Below are 18,867 nucleotides of genomic sequence, written 5' to 3'. Positions count from 1 at the left end.
ATTTTGAAAGCTTTGACCGGACACTATGTGGTTGATGCTGCGTGTCTTGACAGTAGTGCGCAGTAGGACCTGTGAGGGGAACGCGGAGAGTGAACTGGGTTCTGGTATTATTTCCCTTTTCGGTTTTAATCTGGTTTTGACGTTGACAGCCGTTTCGCTTGCGGCTCCTGTGTTCGTTTCGTCCGGACCGAGTAAAGTTCTCCCTGACAGACACAAACATGGAGATAGAGAAGGAAGTGAAGAAGGTAAGTGAGCTCGCTGTGTCCCACTGACCGGGGAACGCCCTGAAAAGGTGTGCCGAACACGGGCAGGTGGGGAGGAAACGTCCGGTGTCATCGGCAGACTTTGCTGTTTGCTTTTCGTCTTTCATTGCGAGCGTCCTGTTGTGATAGCTGATGGACATTAACACGCACTTGTCTTGGCAGAAGTAAAGCGTGATGTTACTTCCTTTATGTTCCACCTGAAAGGGCTCCACGCCAAACTGCGTTTGAAATTCCGTCAAGACAGGGTCACCCTGCCCATCAACAGAACTCACAAGCTCTCTAACATTTTAACAAATATTTAGCAAATGAATAGAAGACGCTGCGAAGTTCGGGTGTTGTATTACTGTGGATATCGTACGCGAAACAGTTAAAGTTCATTTAATATCAATGTTTTAGTATTAGCGCGCATTGCTTCATACCGTCAGCGGCTCTGTTTGCCAGGGCGAAAATCATCGCGACGGAAAATATAAACCAGCTGCTAAAGTTAATTTACCAAAGAAGAAGTGCTGCTGTTTGAATTATACAGCTGCCGAAGTGTAGAGCTGCTCTCAGTAGTCCTTTAAGAAGTGAAGTTCTCTATTCCTCTTAGTGTACTTTAGCATTTCAGCAAGAAGATGTTAAATTAAGAGATTTTTTAATTGTGTTTGGTTGTACAAGGGAGAATTAAAGTTAAGTCTGCTCTATGAGTTAAAATGTTAAGCTGGGTTTCTGAATGTGTGGTTTTACTGTGCCAGGCAGGATTACATTTAGAAGAGGCTACAGTTATCCCAAAGGATGTTCATTCATTTAAAGTCAGAGTTTTGTTTTAAATCATTGCATTCATTGGATTCTTCCTTCTATAATAATGTACAGCTCAACTGAAAACCTATGATCAGTTGCTGAAATGTATGGAAATTGGAGTGAAACTGCAAATTAGTAGTTTGCAAACGTCTCTTTTGGTGCAGACTGCTGCAGGGGTCAGACATGCGTCGTGTGATGTGTCAATCATGTCAATCATTCAATTCTCTGCGTCTCGTCTTGTCTTCACCGCAGCTTCAGTCAGCTGCAGATTTAACTTTAAAACAGAGTTCGAATCGTGTCTGCATCGCTGCACTAACACCAGTATGTTTCCAGCCTGATTCACGTGATTCCTGCTTCACACGCGGAGACAAACTGCCAGTTGAAACGAGGTGAAGCACATGATGATGCACATACTGCCTGTGTGGCATGACGCTAACGGATCATTTGCTGCCCACAGTGTGCACTATTCCAGGATTCACCAGCCTTTGTTTCTTTCCACAAGGTCTCATTTGAGTCTTTTCCTGGTATTTACCAGCCTGTAATAGAGCCAACATGCATGCATGTGTCTGCAGATCTTTTTGCTCTCTGCTGATCAGTGAGACTTAACAAAGTCAGCCCCATTAAAGCGCATGATACCCATTTCTACAGTATGTACACTAAGCCGTGGCTGGAAAGTGGGTCTGAGCAGCTGGATGACCCAGACAGACCCGGTCTGACATCTGCTTTTAATCCCCGGTGGAGATAAGTCTGCAGCGGCTGCAGGTCGAGCGAGATGCTGCTGTAATTACTGTCAAACTGTAACTGCCCTTTGCAAGAAAAGCAACCTGTGTGTTTAGGTAATATCATGCTCAATTAAGCTCATGTGGACTCCCAGAAAGATGTGGCTGTGAGCGCGCTGTGTGCAGGCTGGCTTGCTTGTGGCGATCTGTCCCTGAAGCTCTGAGCTCATCCGGGGTCTCCTCTAAACACCTGAGTGGTTACTGAAGGTCCCATAAGCGAAGATTTTCTCTGTTTTGCTCAAATACACTTTAGATTTCTCTGTTCTGGACTGGAAAGATTGTTGCCACGTTAAAAAAAATCCAAACAGAAGACAAACAGAACAGTGAGGAGGCGGAACTGAAACCACAGATGAGGATTGATGATCTTAGACTGATTTAATATTTTCATCATCGTCACTCCACCCAGATACTCAGAAGAATGAGTGTGTGTGGTTTCATGACCATCAGTGTTGTGAAGTGAGTCTTAAACGGCTTCTGCAGCAGCGTGAAGCACGACAGCGCTGCTTAGATGTAGAAAAGTTTGATCGAACTAAACTCTGCTTCCTGGAATTTGACACGTCAGCTGCAGCGTTTTGCAGCGCTGCATTAGATATAAGACACTGCATTCATGCTGCAGATGAGAGTTTTGAATGAGAGCTTTGGCTTCTTATCGATGCAGCAGAAACAAGATGTCGCGCCCTGACAGCAGGTGGCCTGCTGAGATTAAAATGGCTCCGTAACCAGTGGACTTCCGTCATTACAGCTGCCACCGGTCTGCAGCTCCGGCCTGCTGCAGAATGACTCATGACTGTGACTCATCGGACCTGAACTGTGCTTTATGTCTGGACGGAGCGCGGTCACCGGCATTAATCACTCTCCAGGCTTAGTCACAAAGTCGCCGATGCAGTTTGTGAGACTGTTTTAAAGAAAAGTCGCACACGGCGAGCGAGCTCAGCCAAAAATGGCCGCTCGTCATCACTACCCCGAGACAAATATTTAGACTTCCACAAGTAGTGAGCACTTGGTTTGGCTCGCTTTAAATCCCAACACTTAGGTTTGCATGGGAGGCATTTGGCTGATGGTCTCGTCCGAAACGAACTCAGCGGATCCTCTGAGAGTGACCGATCACAAACTTTACACGTGAGATGGAGCTCACAGCACCCACCGCAGGGTCGGGGAATCTAACTCCAGCACTTCGGCCTCCTTCGTTAAATAAGAAATAAACATTTTGCAGAACGTGTTAACTTTTTTCACAGTATTGAAAATGTGTATAAAAATACTTCTGTCAGGTCGACTCTGTTAAACGAACCGCTCGAGACATTCAGGAAAGAAGAAATGATGTTTCCTCTGATCGGCTGCTTCACTTCTCTTATAAACCCACAAATTCCATTAAAAGAAGACTTCCGCTTTCAACAGCAGACGGCTAATTCAGTCGGTTTCTACAGCTGCTTCTGATGAACTGAGCTCAACTTTTACTATTTATGCTGCCTGTAAAAAGGTGAGAGAGCCTTCATCTTGAAAACATAAACTAAGACGTGTTTGTCACTTTAATTATCAGAATGAATCACGTCGTAAAGCTCCTGAACGGCTCCCAGCGGAGCGCCGTCTCTGCACTCTGGGAGGTGGAAAGATCGGCATCGCGCCTCCGTCGTTCCAAACGGGGGTCACGCTCTGCATTCCTCAGGAGTGAGTGCCATTTGGGTCAAAACCATCCCTCTGACAAAAGGGGTGCCTGCTGGGGTCCCACGAGGCTTTCAACAACATTGAATAGTTGACCATATATGGTCATGAGCCGCGGTATTGGCTGAAGGTGGACATGAGGAAAGGTCAGGGGAAAGGATGCAGACGGTGAGGACAGGAGAGCAGCAGAGTCTCCAGATTCTGAATTTAAGAGAAATGTTGCTGAAATGTGTCTAAAGATGAAAAGAAAACCGTTTTAAACTCAGATGAGAAGGCTGGCGGTGACTTTAAAGACTGGCTTTACCTCCACTGTGTCAGAAATCCTGGTCAATGTGTCTCTTATTGTTGCTCATTTTACCTCTGAATCATTTTCAGTCCAGATTTATCGCCTGTCCGTTATTGCTATGGCTGACTCCCCTGACGTGATGCTGGTCCTGCGTTTGTGTTCGGTCAGAGCCGATCTGCGATGGCTCCGGTAACCTCGCTCGTGTGCTCTGTTCGCAGATGACCCTCGGCCACGAGTTCGGCGCCGGAGCGGCCTGTTTGAAGTGCAAGGACAAGTGCGAAGGCTTCGAGCTGCATTTCTGGAGGTTTGTACCGGTCTAATCCACGACGAGAGCAAAGCACTGACCCTCGACTGGAGCTGCTTAGTGGAATACTGGTTTTATTGGGCAGCTGCCAGGTTGTGTTAGAATCTGATTATGAAGCAGGACATTAAAGAAACACATCCTCATTCAGCACATTGTTCATGAAACAACACAAGAAGAGCAAATAAAAGTTCCATTCATGGGCCAGACTGGTCAGTTACATCACTTTCCTCTTTGCTTAATTAAAAATATCTGATAGCAGCAGGAGTCGTGGCCTGCGGGGAACATGCTGTTCCCTGAGCCGAGTCCCACGTCCCATCGGCTTATTGTTAACAGAGGGGATGGAGAGAGTGGGAATATCAGGCCGCCGTGGGCGCTTCTGGTCCTGCTTCAACAAAATGAACCGAGACTCCGAGAGCGTCGCCTCTGCAGAGATGCTCGCGTTGGTTTTGTTAAAAAACAAAAAAAGTCCTGAGCGCCCAGGGTTCTCCGCCCTGCATCCCCCCGTCTGTCACAGTTTGTGCATGTTTTTGGACCAGTGGCTCATGAAATGCTCTTCTGTCTGGACAATCAGCCACACTTGGCTAGTTTTGCTGAAGACAGCACCAGGTGCCCCGATGCCCACTGCAGCAGCAGCACAAAGGCCCACCACGGGGCAGTGGCCAGCCAGGAATGCTGTGCTGTTACAGCCAGACAGCGGCCTTATTTACCATCCTGAGTCTGTGGGATCTACAGTGTTTGACCAAATCCTGTATGTATGGGCCTCGTTTGAATGCTGTGTGCATGTAAAGGTTTCCCACCTCCACAAAAGATATGAAATATCTGCTGCATATTCACATTTTACATATATTTTACCAGATAGAGTCACACACCGTTTCAAAGCCACCACATTACACAGTTTACAAGACTCTTCCTGAACATAGACACTTTCATTATTACTGTTTGTTCTCACCTGTGAGAATCAAAGTCGTTCAAACAGGCTGACTCTGCTGAGGAGAGTCTGTGGGCCTGGTCGTGCTGAAGCATGCCCAACAGTCCTAAATTATATCATCGCTGCTCTACAAATATGAGGCAAGCTGTGTTGAGGCATGTGAAACGTGCAGCTGTTTGCATGCTGAGCTTGTTGTAGTGTTGTCGCAGACTGATTGTTGTCCAGAAGAAAAGAGGTTTTACTTAAAAAATACAACACGGCGCAGTCAAGAGACTTTAAGAGAGCAGAGGCTTTTCCACAGTAACATGATACACAGTGATGTACAAAATACACAGACATAAACACGTTTCTACAGTAGCCCAGAATGGACAAACCAAACACTGACTCCAGAGAGCCTTCTGCATTTTTCACAAATTTGGCAGCTACAGCAGGTAAAGGTGAAAGCTGGAGAAGGAGGGGTGAGACAGGGTTATTCAATTGTTTGCAATCTGCAGTCTCACCACTAGATGCCACTAAATCCTGCACACTGGTCCTTTAAAGCATGAGACTGCACATCTTCAACACATACATGTTCAACCTTTCCCTCTCTCACACTGAAGAGTGTTTTTCTATCCTTCTCGTCTGCAGAAAAATCTGCCGAAACTGCAAATGTGGCCTCACAGAGCACAACGTGCAGATGAACTCGGAGGAGAACAAGAAGGTGGGCAAGCTGTTCGAGGACACCAAGTACACCGGCCTCATCGCCAAGCTGAAGAAGGACGGCATCCCCGGCTACAAGGGCAACATGATGACCGTCACTCTGCCCAGCCCTGCCACGGCTTACATCCTACCGCCAAGTGCTTCCTCCACCGTGGTGCCCCCCTCTGCTGCAGCTGGCTATGCACAGCCTGCTGGAGCCGCTGCAGGCGCGGCACCCAGCAGTGCTCAAGCCCAGGCCCAGGCTCAGGCCTACGCTCAGGCTCAGGCCCAGGCCCAGGCCCAGGCCCAGGCCCAGGCCCAGGCCCAGGCCCAGGCCCAGGCCCAGGCCCAGGCTCAGGCTCAGGTTCAGCCTCAGCCTCAGCCTCAGCCTCAGCCTGTACCAGCCAGCGTCACACCTATCAAGGCGAACAAAGTGCCGGTTGCTGTCAGCGCCACATCAGCCAGTGCACAACCAGTCCCCAAAGATGTGCCAATGAAGTCTGTCACCTATGAGTGGGCACCACCAGTAGCCAACAAGTATCTGGTGAGAGTTCAAACTCAGACTTTGTGGCTTCTCTTCAAGGTGGTTGTCCACAAGAGTCTCTGATATCAGTCGATTTAGTCCATGTATAGAACTTCTTATAATACATAATGTAAATAAACGGTAATTGAAAAGCTTTTTTTTGTCAGCAGCTCTCACCATTTTACTCACCTCCTGCTTGGACTACCAGAACTTTAAAACTTCTCTAGTCAGCCATGTGTCTGTTTGTTTGGTCTACAACTTTATCTGAGGACCTTTGTTTTGCACGTCTTTCTCACCACAAGCCTGAGTTTCAAGAGTTTTTTTTACAAGAATGTCCCTTTACTCGCTCTCTGTGCTCTGTCTTCATCTCTATCCTTCACACAGTCTTTTCTTCATCCCATCTGAGCTCATCAGCTTCTTCTGATTCCTCCTCTGACTTCCAGGCTGTGCGTTACATTGAGCTGCTCCCACCAGAGAAACGTCCGGTGGCCGGCACAGAGGGAGCTGCTTACCGTCGGCAGCAGATGGCCCGTCAGCTGCCCGAGCACGACCAGGACCCGTCCAAGTGCCACGAGCTGAGCCCCGCCGAGGTCAAGCAAATGCAGCAGTACGTCCGCAAGTACAAGGACGAGGCCCTGGGGATCGGAGATGTCATGCTGCCTGAAGAGATGGCTCTGGTTCAGGCAGGAGGGCAGGGTGGAGCTGGTGTCACGGCAGGAGGTGCCCCTGGTGCTGGACAGGCAGGGATTGGACCTGGGGTTGGTGCACCTGGAGCTGTCGCTGGGGCTGGTGGTGGAGCTGGGGGGGCTGGGTTTAGACCGGGAGTTGCCGGTGCTGGGAGTGTAGCTTCTGCTGGAGCCGGTTCTGGCTTCAGACCTGGAGCAGGAGGTAGTGGAGCTAGACCTGGTGGCGCTGGACCACTTTTAGGTCCAGGGGTTGGAGCATCTGCAGGCTTTGGACCAGCTGGTGGAGCCATGGGTACTACAGCCACTGCTGGAGCCATGGGCGTCCCTGGAGCTCAGCAAGCTGGACTACCACAGCAGACCTTTGTAAGTCCTTTATATTTATCTGTGTGAATTTCAAAACCTTCAAAATGTTATGTTGTTCGTTTTAAATCACCTTAATTAACATTGATTTGTGAAGTGACTGTAGTTTGAAGTGCAGGTAACAAACTGAAAGGTCTTTAGTGAATGGGTTTAGAAATGTAACGACCAAAGGGAGAAAAACATGAAAATGACAATGAATCAGTGCAAAGTGCTCAAAATTGTCGGTATCTGCTTTTTTTTGCACGAGTGGGGTACAAACAATGCTTCATAGTTACCTCTCAGCTTAGGCAATAATCTGCAGCAGTTCCTGAGTCATGACTGTTGCTGCTCTTGCACAGACGTGATGACAGAGTGTTGCTTTAATGTGATGCAGCAGCATTAAATTAAGTCTACTTGCGACACCTCGTCACAGATTGTAAATCCACCAGAGAGTGATTTTCTCCCCCTTTACCCTGTTTTTTCTGACTTTTAAAGTGTGATGTATGTAAAGCCTGATGTTGCAGTAATTAAGTAATTTCACCATGTTTTTTTCCTCAGTACATTACTGTGAGGAGTAGTTAGAAAACACTGTGTTAGTCTGAGATTGGACACTAGGTGGAGCCATGAGACCAGCTCTGACTCCCCCGCTTCCCTGGTTCAGGATGATGGATGGTGATTAAACTATAACTCACAATGGGTCATGAGTCACAAGTGGAGTTTTTTAAAACCTCCTCATCACCATGTGCAGTCGGTTAATTCTTGCTGTGCGGAGCCTCATGATTTACTCCTGCTTCTAATCCTGCTGTGACTCATGTATTAAGAAGCGTTTTGATATTGAAACAAGAAGCAGCAGTGAGTTATGGAGGAGTAGCAGTGTTGAAGTGAGGGCATCAGTCACCATTTTTTCAGTTTTCTGTTTTTTCCTGTATTTTTTTCTTTCTCTTCTCTTACAAACTTCCAGTCTTCATCTTCCTCTGTTATTCATCTGTTCTCCTCCTCACTCTCATACCTGTGTCCTCCCTCTTCATTCCTCACTGTATCCATGACTGCACAATGTCAAGAACACGATCTTCTCTCAAGGCAGGGAGTGTCCTAATGACTCTGTATTTGCTCATCTCTGCCTCCACCTTAACTCCACCAGGAGTCCTCTTCATGGACAGGTCACAGAGCCCATGGCTCTGTTTCACAAAGGAGAAATCCACCAGTTCTCTGCAGTAAACTGTGTCGTTCGGATAAATCTGTGATCCAAGACAAAAAGCTCAAATGTTTCCTTTGTCAGATCAAAGGAGACCCTGCTCGACTTTGAGATTGACTCAAAGAGAAGGATATTACCCTTTGTGCAGGCCTATTGAGAAGCATCGGAAGGGTATAATGGTTGTTTGTTGGGACTGAAGGGGCTGTTAGAGATCTTTTTTGAAGGACAGGATGTACCTGACTGTTCTGACGCAGCTTTGTTTTGTTCATACGTTTCCATATCATGGCACACAGCGTCACTTTGGGCTCTGGGAACTTGACATTTTGTAGTCTAAATGATGATTTATTGGGAAAATAGAGGTTGTCATAAGTATGGCTGGTTAACGAAGAGCACAATCTAATTGCCTGTAAATGTTGGCAATAAAATCCACCACCAACCATCTTCTCATTTTCCCCCTCAAGTCGTGCAATCACTGCCAGCAGCCGATGCGTCTGGGTGACCCTGCCGTCTACGCCGAGCGAGCCGGCTACGACAAGATGTGGCACCCGGGCTGCTTCGTGTGCTCCACCTGCAGCGAGCTGCTGGTGGACATGATCTACTTCTGGAAGAAAGGCAAGCTCTACTGTGGACGCCACTACGGAGACAGCGAGAAGCCACGCTGCGGAGGCTGTGATGAGGTGAGAGAGAGGATACGTTTATTTAGGTTATTTGAAAAGTATTTGGATGTTAAGAGTAGTTTTGTTTAAATTTGAGGTTGGTGGCACTGTTTAGTCTACAGTTTGATGTGTGTCTGTCCACAGCTGATCTTCAGTAATGAGTACACTCAGGCTGAGGGCCAGAACTGGCATCTGAAGCACTTCTGCTGTTTTGACTGTGACTGCATCCTTGCTGGAGAGACGTATGTCATGGAGAAGGACAAGCCTGTCTGCAAGCCCTGCTACATGAAGAACTACGCTGTGGTAAGACAGACGTCCTTTCTCTGGGTTTCAGTTTGCTTAAATAGTTGAAATTTCAATGTTTGTTTGTTGGAAACGCTTATCCAATCCGCAAGTCAGAGCTTGAATGGCCCTGATGGGAGTCACACCCTGAGTCCTGTTCTGACCTACAAGGTAAGGTGCATTTATTTGTATAGCTCCTGCCAACAAAAAAGGCAGTTCCATAAAAGCTGCAGCGCAGTGCAAAATAAGAAGTAGTATTACCAAGTTTAATTGAATAAAAGGCAGCGGCAGACAGAGGTCCTGTCATAGGTCTTACATCCTGAAGAGCTGAGAGTTGGAGCGGATCTCAAGCTTTCGGGGATGATGTTCCGGATATGTGGAGCATGAGGACTGAATGCTGCCTCTCCATGTTTAGTTTTGACTCTGACAGTAAGCAGACCTGTCCCGGACCATCTGAGAGGCCAGAGATGTACTTTGGCTCTATACCATTCAGCACTTTTTGAATCAACAGAGGTATTTTAACATCAATTCATTTAGAAACAGGAAGCCAGTGAAAAGATCTGAGAACTGGAGTGATGTGATCCACTTTCCTGGTCTTATTGAGGACTCAAGCAGTAGCATCCTGGACCGGCTGCAACTGTCCAACTGACTTTTTAAGAGACCTGTAAAGACGGCGTTACACTGGTTGAGCGTACCAAAGATAAAAACATGGAGTTAAAACTAGTTTTTCTGATTCCTGCTGAGACAAAAGTCTAATTCTTGATATGCTAATAAGGTGATATAAAGCAGATTTTGTAATTACGTTAATGTGGATGTTAAAATTTAGGTCCGTTTTTCCGAGATGTCCGGCCTGGTTTGTGTGTCTGTAACATTAGCAACTGAAGCTGAGCACTCACTTGTGCTGTTCACTCTGAAAGCAGTTATTTCATTCTCATTTGTTTTAATCAAAAACAATGTTGGTACTTCCAGTCATCAGTTTGTTAAGTGTCCTTACTCCTTGTGCTTGTATGGGACTGTAGTTATGCCAAGATGTGTCATTGTTTTCCATAATCCGAGGTAGTGGGAGCATGTAGATCAAAAGAGGCCCGAGGATGGAGCCCTGGGGAACTCCACATGTCATTTTGTACACTCAGATGTGTGATACGAAGCAGTCGCTGTCCTTCAAACAGGATTTAAACGAGTAATATGTTGAAAGCAGCACTGATTTTTAATAATACTAAGATGGAACTTTTTCCTCTCTCTGGTTGTCATTCAAAGCTTTTTCAAGATCAGTCGCAGTGATGTGGTGATCCAGACTGGAAACCATCAAAACACTGGTTAAGGATCAGAAAACTGTTCAGGTGTAGAAAAACAGCCTTTTCAATGATTTTTTTAGTTAAATTCAGTTATAAATGAGAGGTTTGATATCAGTTATTTACAGAAGTTCTGCTGCCATGCAGTTAAAAACACTTCTGAAAAACTTTTTTTAAATGGACACAACATGGACACAGTGCCTGATATGGAGGTGCTGACAGCTTGTTTAATTTTCTGAATTTTGTCAGGTAAATTCATCACCTGTCTTAGTGTGTAGACGTTGAGGGGCTGCTGACACTGGAGGGTTTGTCAGCCTGTCAGCGGTATCAAAGGCTCATGCCTTACTAATGTTTTTGGCAGTGATGTCAAAGACAGACGTGTGTGGATTTTTCCCTCATATAAATGTCACCATATGTAGGATTGGATTTTTTTTATCCTACTAATAATGGTAACATCCCAGTGGTAACATCAACAAGCACAAGAGCATAGCAGGCTGGCCAGAGTCATCACTGGAGTCCAGAAAACATTTTCTTCAAGAACTAGATAAATGCACTTGTTTCAGTGTGTGTGTGATAATATACCCCAGGCTGCCATTTCACTGTTTATTTTTAAAATTGAAAGATGATGAAAGTGAGGCTGACATTCAACATAACCACCACTGACAAAGCGCCTGACCCTCCTCTTGTGCCTGCTTCACGTTGCCAGTTTGACACAGGCTATCGCAGGTCATGAGATCTGGAGTGAAAGGGTCTCATGCGGGTTGCACATCAGGCCTCTGTGTGGAACTGATAAAAGAGAAGGATTGTAAATGAACGCTGGCCACCCAAAGTCAAGAATGTGAAGCACTCGGCGTGTGTTTACATGATTTATCCAACATAATCCTGCACAAAGCCACTGTTTCTTATCTGACTTCACACTCGCCTTCACTTCTGACTGTGTCTGCAGAAATGATAAGAACTACCTGCTTCTTTCAAGTCATAAAGGTCGACTTTCCACGTGGTTACAAAGATGAAAAAATAGCTCCACTGTTTCTTTTTGAAAGTGTCTAAAAAGGATTTTGGACCCAGCCCTGAAGCCCATTTACCAACTCATTTTGGCTTTAAAGGAAAATTGCTCTCAAACATGTGACGCTTTTGTCTGTTCTGACCGATATTTCAGAGCTCACTGTGCTGTTTTGCTGTCTGTGTTCTATGTGTGTGCTTGTTTCATGTTCATACTTGCAGTGGAGCTACAGAGGATTTACATTTTTGCAGCAGTGTGCTCAGAAAAGGCGAAATGACTAAAGCCGAAGTGGAAAGTTTGAACAGCAATTTGAAAATGAAAAGTGAAAAATGTCAAATATCGAGGTAAAGAGTCAACTGTGTGCACTGATGCCATTATATCCTCCCTCATCCCAGAAATGCTCGGCCTGCCAGAATGCGGTGGAGCCCGAGGCCCAGAGGGTTTCCTACGGCGAGCACCACTGGCACGCCGAGCCGCAGTGCTTCAAGTGCTCCGGCTGCTCCAAGTGCCTGATCGGCCAGCGCTTCATGGCAGTGCAGGGCTTCCTCTTCTGCTCCGTGGAGTGCAAGAAGAAAACCGTGGCTTAGAGGGCCAAAATGAGGCCCTCCATCTTCTCCACAACCACGTGTGAAACCAGGACAGACTGAGCTTCGACGAAAACCAGAGCAGGGAAAACAAACACTGGTGCAGCGGATGGTGGACTGTGGTTATAGTGCCTGATCCCTCTGATGTAGAGACGTACATGAGTCCTCGTGCTGCAGGCCGCTCTTTTCTGTCCATGGAGGAACACAGTTTTGATAAATCTGTCGCAGCTTGACGCCCAAACATCTGCCTTGCAGTTCGTCCTCTGCCTTAAAATCAGCCGTCCTCTTTCAGCTCTTTTTTTCTGACTGATGAGATTCATTTTGTATTGGTGGGTCCAGTTTTTTAACCTTAAACCTGTGTCTGTTGTAACCCAAAGAAGTGTTAGCGCTGACTGAATGTGCCACCTTGTTCTGCTTCCTTCATTTAAAAACTACTGAGATTCACTCTCCTCTATGCAGCAATATGACGAGCAGTATTAACCAGGTTTGGTGTTGATCTGCCTCCAGCGAGCCGCAGATCAAACTGAAATCAATTATATTTTTCTCCATCCAATCATTATGCAGCAGTCTTTTTGGGTGTGTGTGATGTGAGAACTTCCACTTCCTGACTTAAACACCGTTAATCTCTGACGCGGCTTTAACGATCTTCACAAACATTTGGCTCGTTTAAGCATTTATTTTTTCCGCTCTTTCATTCTGCATTGGCTTTTACAAATTGGTCTCTCGTGTTCCCATAAATATTATAGATTTAAATAAATAAGTATTATGGCAAGCAAAATAAAAAAAACGTGTTATTCAGTGTAAATAAAAGCGGAATAAAAGCTGAACAAACCAGAGATGGAGGGCAGAGAATGTGGATTCTCCCTCTGTAATTACTTAGGAATTGGCAGACAAGTTAACACATGGAGGTAAGTTTTCGTCCAAGTCGACTTAGATCATCCACTGGGCTCCAGATGGATGTGCGCACTGTAAAGCTGCTGTATAGGAACAATGGCAGGTTTGGCAAAGCACCCAAGGACTTGATGAATTGAGGAAAAACACTGGAATTTGCTTCACATAAAACCGTTTTGTGTCACTGTTTTTGTTCCTTTGTGCCATGTACTTCCCCTTTCAAGCAATAAACTGCACTTTAAATGATTTTTTCCAATACTTGACTAACAGCTACATCTTTGATCTGTACAGTTTCCACAGCTAATTGAAGCCTTTTCAGCGGTTTCACTCATGCTTGATTAGTCGTCTTCTGTGGATGGTGAAGTTTTTTTTGCACATGTTGCAGCCGCAGAACCTCCTCGCTGGTCGAGTGGACTCTGTGAAGGTTTGCAGCCAATGTGATGTGGCAGCTCGGCTGATGACGTGCTCCACGCCGTCCGGCCATGCGGAAAATCATGGAAAAAAAAGTGACATTTTTCACAACAGACATTCTGACGTGCCATCGCAGGAAAAGCACAGGTGAAACTAATAACATTAATGATGCCTCCATTAGTTCCATTACATGTGCCAGTGAACCATTACAGTTAGCCAGTATGCAAAATACCAGGACACTGGAACAGGCTTATTTAAATTGAATGCAGCCATCATTAATGTTATTAATCACACCTGTGCTTTTACTACTACGACATGTCTCTCGATGCATTTAGTGCGGTGACCTCATGTAATTCCCACCACGGCTTCCTGAGCAGAGATCACAGTCAGTGTAAGTGAAAGCACCTGTGTGGATGTGCTTTGGTCCTGCTAATTGAGAAATGAGCTGAAGCACAAAACCCCACTACAAACACATGTACTGTATGCTAATTGCCAGATTATAATGGAAATGATGTAAGACTGAAACTGAAATGCCACTGCTAATTAAGGTTCACACAGAGAGAGCAATATGTTTTTCCACATTTTTGTTTTCCTCAGGAGCCCTGGAGCTGCACATCACCGTCCACAGTCAGTTTTTAATGTCTGCACCTGTGAGCAGCTCCTCTGCCACATTTCAACACACACAGACAGCAGAGAGACTCGAACAATCAGCTGGATTCAGTCTGCGTAGTGAGTGGTTTTCTGGTTACCTTTTTAAAAGTGACATTCGTTAATGAGTTCTGGCCCTTCGTTGCACACGGAGACACGGTGAGCACCGAGCGGACAGGGTGGGTCGGGGTGAGCTCTCTCTGACGTAGCAGCTGTTACACACTGATGGGAGCTCTGCAGCAGGCCGGCCATGATGGAAAAACCACCTCTGAGGGGCTTGTGTTTTCATTCACCATGTGGAAACAGTGCACAATTCAAGGAAGCTCCATCTCTGAGAAGCCCCATTGTCTTAAATGGCAGTCAGCCCAAAGCTGCGCTGCTATTTCCTCTCTTTCAACCACAACTCTGCCAGACCTGATGTGACCGAATAGCCTGGCCAGCTCCAGGATCACCCAGCTGAGGTTATGACTCCAGCATCCTCCTGTTTTTTCTCTTATTATGTTGTGTCAAAAATTCCTCGTGTTTCTAGTTCTTCCACCACAGGAAGTCTGGTCATCTCCGGCATTAAACTTTCAGAGCTGATCTAAGAATTGAAGCTTTATTTTTGTGATTACATTTATGTAAATAGGGCTCAACAAGCCGTGCGGAGAGGGGTGGGGTCTTCTTCCTGTAATATTGTGCACTTGCTGGATTTGCATGTGATTTGTTTCATGCTTGAATTTGCATTGTGCTGCAGTTTAAAACAAGAATTTGCATTGTGATTCATTCCTCACAGGAATTTTCATGGTGTTGAAGTTGACTTGATTCCCGCCTTGACTCCGCGCCACCTCCCATGCTGATCTCCTCAGTGGAGAGGGGCTTGTTTGCTCCTCAGCTCCCCGCTGGCTCATGGAGAAATGGAGCCGAGATGCTGAAGTGTTGATTGGCTTGTGGTTTATCTCAGCGTCACCATATGATGATTAATGTTTCTGGTTCTCCGGTGGGAGCTGGTGATGCTGCTGTAGAGAGTTGACGGGAATGGAAGACAGACAAGACTCTTCCTTCCATGTATCCTCCTCAGAGCTTTAAGAGTCTCTTCGTCAGTTGTGTTAAGACGGGCTAACTCCACAGAGTAATTAAAGAAACCCACAAAATGTCGACAGTCATAGAAGAGTCAGTGAGGTGTGTTACCTACTCAGCACTGATGGGGTTCTTGGCAAAACAAATGCCAAGAATGATGAATGATCTCAGTTCCTTTTGTCTTCTTGTCTGTTATTTACAGATTTGTATGAAATTTGTAAAGATGGACCACATACATGAGAAGAACTGATTGATTTTTGGTGCAGATCATGGTGCCATGTGGCTATTTTTACGGCACTTTTAGCTGGAAAGTTTAGTTGTAAAAATGTTCTCTGTTCAAGATATTTAACCGAATCGTCACCACATACTGGAGTACTGGAAGTGTGGCCTGCCTGGCAAAAACATCCATAAATAGCATTTAAGGGTGTTTCTACAGGTGGCACCACAGCAACAATATAACTTTAAATGACTTGTGATGGTTAGCTTTTGCACAAAGCTCCAAAGTTCCCAGATGGAACTTATCATAACATGTATTTGATGCAGATGCAGATGAGGATGAAAATTATTTGAACAATTTCTGTTAACAGAGTTTGGATGGTGGTGCATCGGTCTCTCCCGTGCCCTCTGCAGTGCCATTCTTGCAGCAACATGTGCATCAGCGCAGCTGCACGGTGTCAGTTTATCACTGTTTGTCGACTGGTGTGTTTAAACTTTGTCGAACTCAGAGCCCATTTGAACTTTCCTGTGGAGAGAGTCAAGTCTGCAGAAGGCCTGATCTTCATAAATCCTCCTCAGAACATGCACGCAGAGGATCTGTGTCATAAATCGCACTCATAAATGCACCAACGTTGGGGAGCTTCTACGCAAACTGTATCCAGTGTGTACGCAGTGAGTCAGAGTCACATGAAGAGAGCGAGGAGATTAAATCAAGATGAGATTTTGCAAGTTATTTGGAATTTGAGTTTTCGGTTTCCACGGCCTTCAGCTACAGCAGGACAGTGTGGAGGCACATCAAACACAGAGAAGCCTGTTTCATGCTTTTATACTTGGATAACAAGACAGTGTGCTATTGATCAGCTCTGTCAGAAACACCAACAGATTTCTTCAAACTTTGAAGGATCTATACTTGCTCAGTTTAAATCTCTGCATCAGAAGACATTGTTTTAGTCCTCTAACAAAAACCCCTGATAGACTACACAAATGTTTTATGTGTAAATGCTACCACAACTTTAGAATATTTGCATCACACACTGCAAAAGGAAAGCCCAAAAACATCATTACGGACACGAGCCGCTCCGCTCATGCTCTGCTCTCACTGCATTTCCAATACACACGACAACAAAGCTTTAGTGGAACTTGTAGTTTAAAGACCTACAGTAAAGGCTACAGGGCAAAGATGGTAAAGAATTTAATCACAATCGTCTTCTGCCGGCATCAAAGTGGAGATGCTGCAGATGTGGGTTGAGTGTTTTTCTTAAAAAAAAGCACCTCAGCTGTGATTCATTAAAGGAAATAAAACGTTTACTTCTTCTGTTTTATTCACCAGATTGTTCTGATCAGGTCGTTTTTTTAATCCATGAAGACTCTCCTATCACCCACATGGTTTTCCCGTATAGCGAATAAGATGAGTGTGGTTTGTGTTCGCTGTAACAGGCTCATTACTGCTCCCTGAGGCCAGAGGACCAAAAACGCTCCGTGCTACTTGATGGTTGTGGAGGTCGGCTGTTTGAGTGGGTGTTTCTTCCCCCAGTGGCCACAGTGGGTGATGAGGCCATTTCAGGCTCAAAGACGGTGAGATTTAAGCTTCATCGGAAGAATTGTGTATTTTTTGTATAGAGACGCAGCTAAGCTTTTCTGTGCTTTCCCATCTGAGACGGTCCCAAAGAGGCTACAGGTGCAAAAGCCTGAAGATCACCTCAGCTCAAGGTGTTCAGTTCCTGTCCCGACTGCAAAATCAAAACCAGTTATTACACTTAACAATATGCTTCAGCTGCTTGAAGGAACAAACAGTGCAGAGTCAAAGCACCTTGATAACAAACTGTAACACTAGAAACTTAATGGATGAGAGCAGTTCAGGCATGCAAAGAGAGAAAGGAGCTTTTTTAAATCACTATGATGAAACCAGATCAGAGAGAGAGGATACAGAAGGAGAGACTGAGTGATCCTCTGCTTTCAGGAAGGCTGCAGCGCCCTCCGAAATGTCCAAAAGAGTGCACTTTGATACTACTTCTTTTCCATCTTCAAGCGTATTCGGGGAGAAACTGCAAATATTGATTATCTCGTGAATTGAAATGAAAACAGCTTAAGATGAGGCCTCATCCTTCCTAGCTAAAAAAGCACGTCCACTTCTGGCTCATCAGGCTCCACCATCCAAGGTTAAACACATTGTTTCCCGAATGTAGGACGAGGAGACATCACCCTCGTCCGGCACACCAGCTCTCTGAAGCTCTGATAACTCACCACCCACATTCCTGCAGATAGAGGGTGGAGGAAGCGAGCGGGAGAGATTCATTTTTATGGAATGTCATTTGTAGAGGAGGCCTGGTATTACACACTATGATCCCGCCAACAGCAGCCATCCTGTTAAATGATACAGCCAGACGAGCTGTGTGTATGTCAGCCTTACAAACGAGTCTAACTATTTTACTTTTCTGGAAGGTTTTGGTTTAATTTCTTCCGGTTTTGAGATACTTGTTAGGACCACTGGATGGTTTGATGTGAATCGAATGCTGTAATCTTCACAGTCCAGCAAGTCCTCCAAATTCAACAACAAAACCTGTTGCTTGCATAATTGTATAGCAAACTGTGAATGGTGCCACCATGACGTCACCTACTGGTTTGTGGACTACCGCTTTGAAGCCTCAAGTCTGGCATTATGGCTGCCATCTTGGTTTTTTGGGAGCCACAAGTGACCATATTTGGATGGGAGGTTGGAGCTGAGGAGGATGATAGCCTCTTCCTCTTCTTCCTCCACCTCCTTCCTCTTGTTCCCTCTTTTCTGTGTTTTAACCTCCATTTCTTCTACTGTGATTCTTCATCCTACTCCTCCATGGCAGAGATCCCCCCCCCCGGCAGTGCCCAAAGGCTTGACAGGCACTTTGATTGAGGCGCCAGATACCTGTCAAAGTGTGGATCATATGGCATCCAGATTCTCACTTTCGTCTTCATGCTGAAATCATCCTGAGTGGAGGCCCAGCAGAACATAGTGATCCCAGTTTTTGCATCAACTGTCTCTCACTGTACCAGTTATCAGGCAAACTGCTGATAGTATTGAAGGCAACACTAGCAGATAGAGGGAGACATTCAGCCACAATGACGCTTAAAACTTGAAGTGGAAGGGGCTCCAGGTTGGCTCCAAATTAGAGACAAAAGGAACATATTGTTTTTATCACTTGTGGAACATATTTTCATGTTGTTCATGTTATTGGCTCCATATTATTATATTATCATTGTTTTATCCAGCACGTATTCATATATCTAATGTCTTGTAACCAGTGTTGGCTGAGTAGGTTTCAGCAACCAGCCTTCATTCAGCCCATCTCAGCTCCACCCACACTCCACCTGTTTGACCATTTTTGGATTAGTTTTGCGGCGTCAGACACAGCCAACATGGAAACAGCA

The 18,867-nt window shown here is 45.6% G+C and overlaps 1 protein-coding gene across 1 annotated transcript; it reads left to right on the top strand.

The window, feature by feature from the left end:
* The first annotated feature begins 54 nt into the window (after window positions 1–54).
* On the top strand, window positions 55–13,382 carry tes (testis derived transcript (3 LIM domains)). Its single transcript, XM_076732129.1, has 7 exons — window positions 55–245; window positions 3,986–4,071; window positions 5,627–6,221; window positions 6,644–7,249; window positions 8,882–9,097; window positions 9,221–9,379; window positions 12,049–13,382. The coding sequence occupies exons 1-7, from the start codon at window positions 219–221 to the stop codon at window positions 12,238–12,240; spliced, it is 1,881 nt and encodes a 626-aa protein (XP_076588244.1). The 5' UTR covers window positions 55–218; the 3' UTR covers window positions 12,241–13,382.
* Window positions 13,383–18,867: the final 5,485 nt, after the last annotated feature.

Source organism: Chaetodon auriga, chromosome 6 (genome assembly GCF_051107435.1).
Source record: "Chaetodon auriga isolate fChaAug3 chromosome 6, fChaAug3.hap1, whole genome shotgun sequence".
NCBI classification, from domain to species: domain Eukaryota; kingdom Metazoa; phylum Chordata; class Actinopteri; order Chaetodontiformes; family Chaetodontidae; genus Chaetodon; species Chaetodon auriga.
Note: the sequence above shows the minus strand (reverse complement) of the source record. Positions and strands in the feature narration are given on the sequence as shown.

Bases quoted from the DNA above. Each gene is read 5' to 3' on its own strand.
- tes (XM_076732129.1), top strand. From the start codon at position 219: ATGGAGATAGAGAAGGAAGTGAAGAAG. The intron at 4,072-5,626 runs GTTTGTACCGGT...TCTCGTCTGCAG, and splicing joins TTCGAGCTGCATTTCTGGAG to AAAAATCTGCCGAAACTGCA. The intron at 9,380-12,048 runs GTAAGACAGACG...CCCTCATCCCAG, and splicing joins ACATGAAGAACTACGCTGTG to AAATGCTCGGCCTGCCAGAA.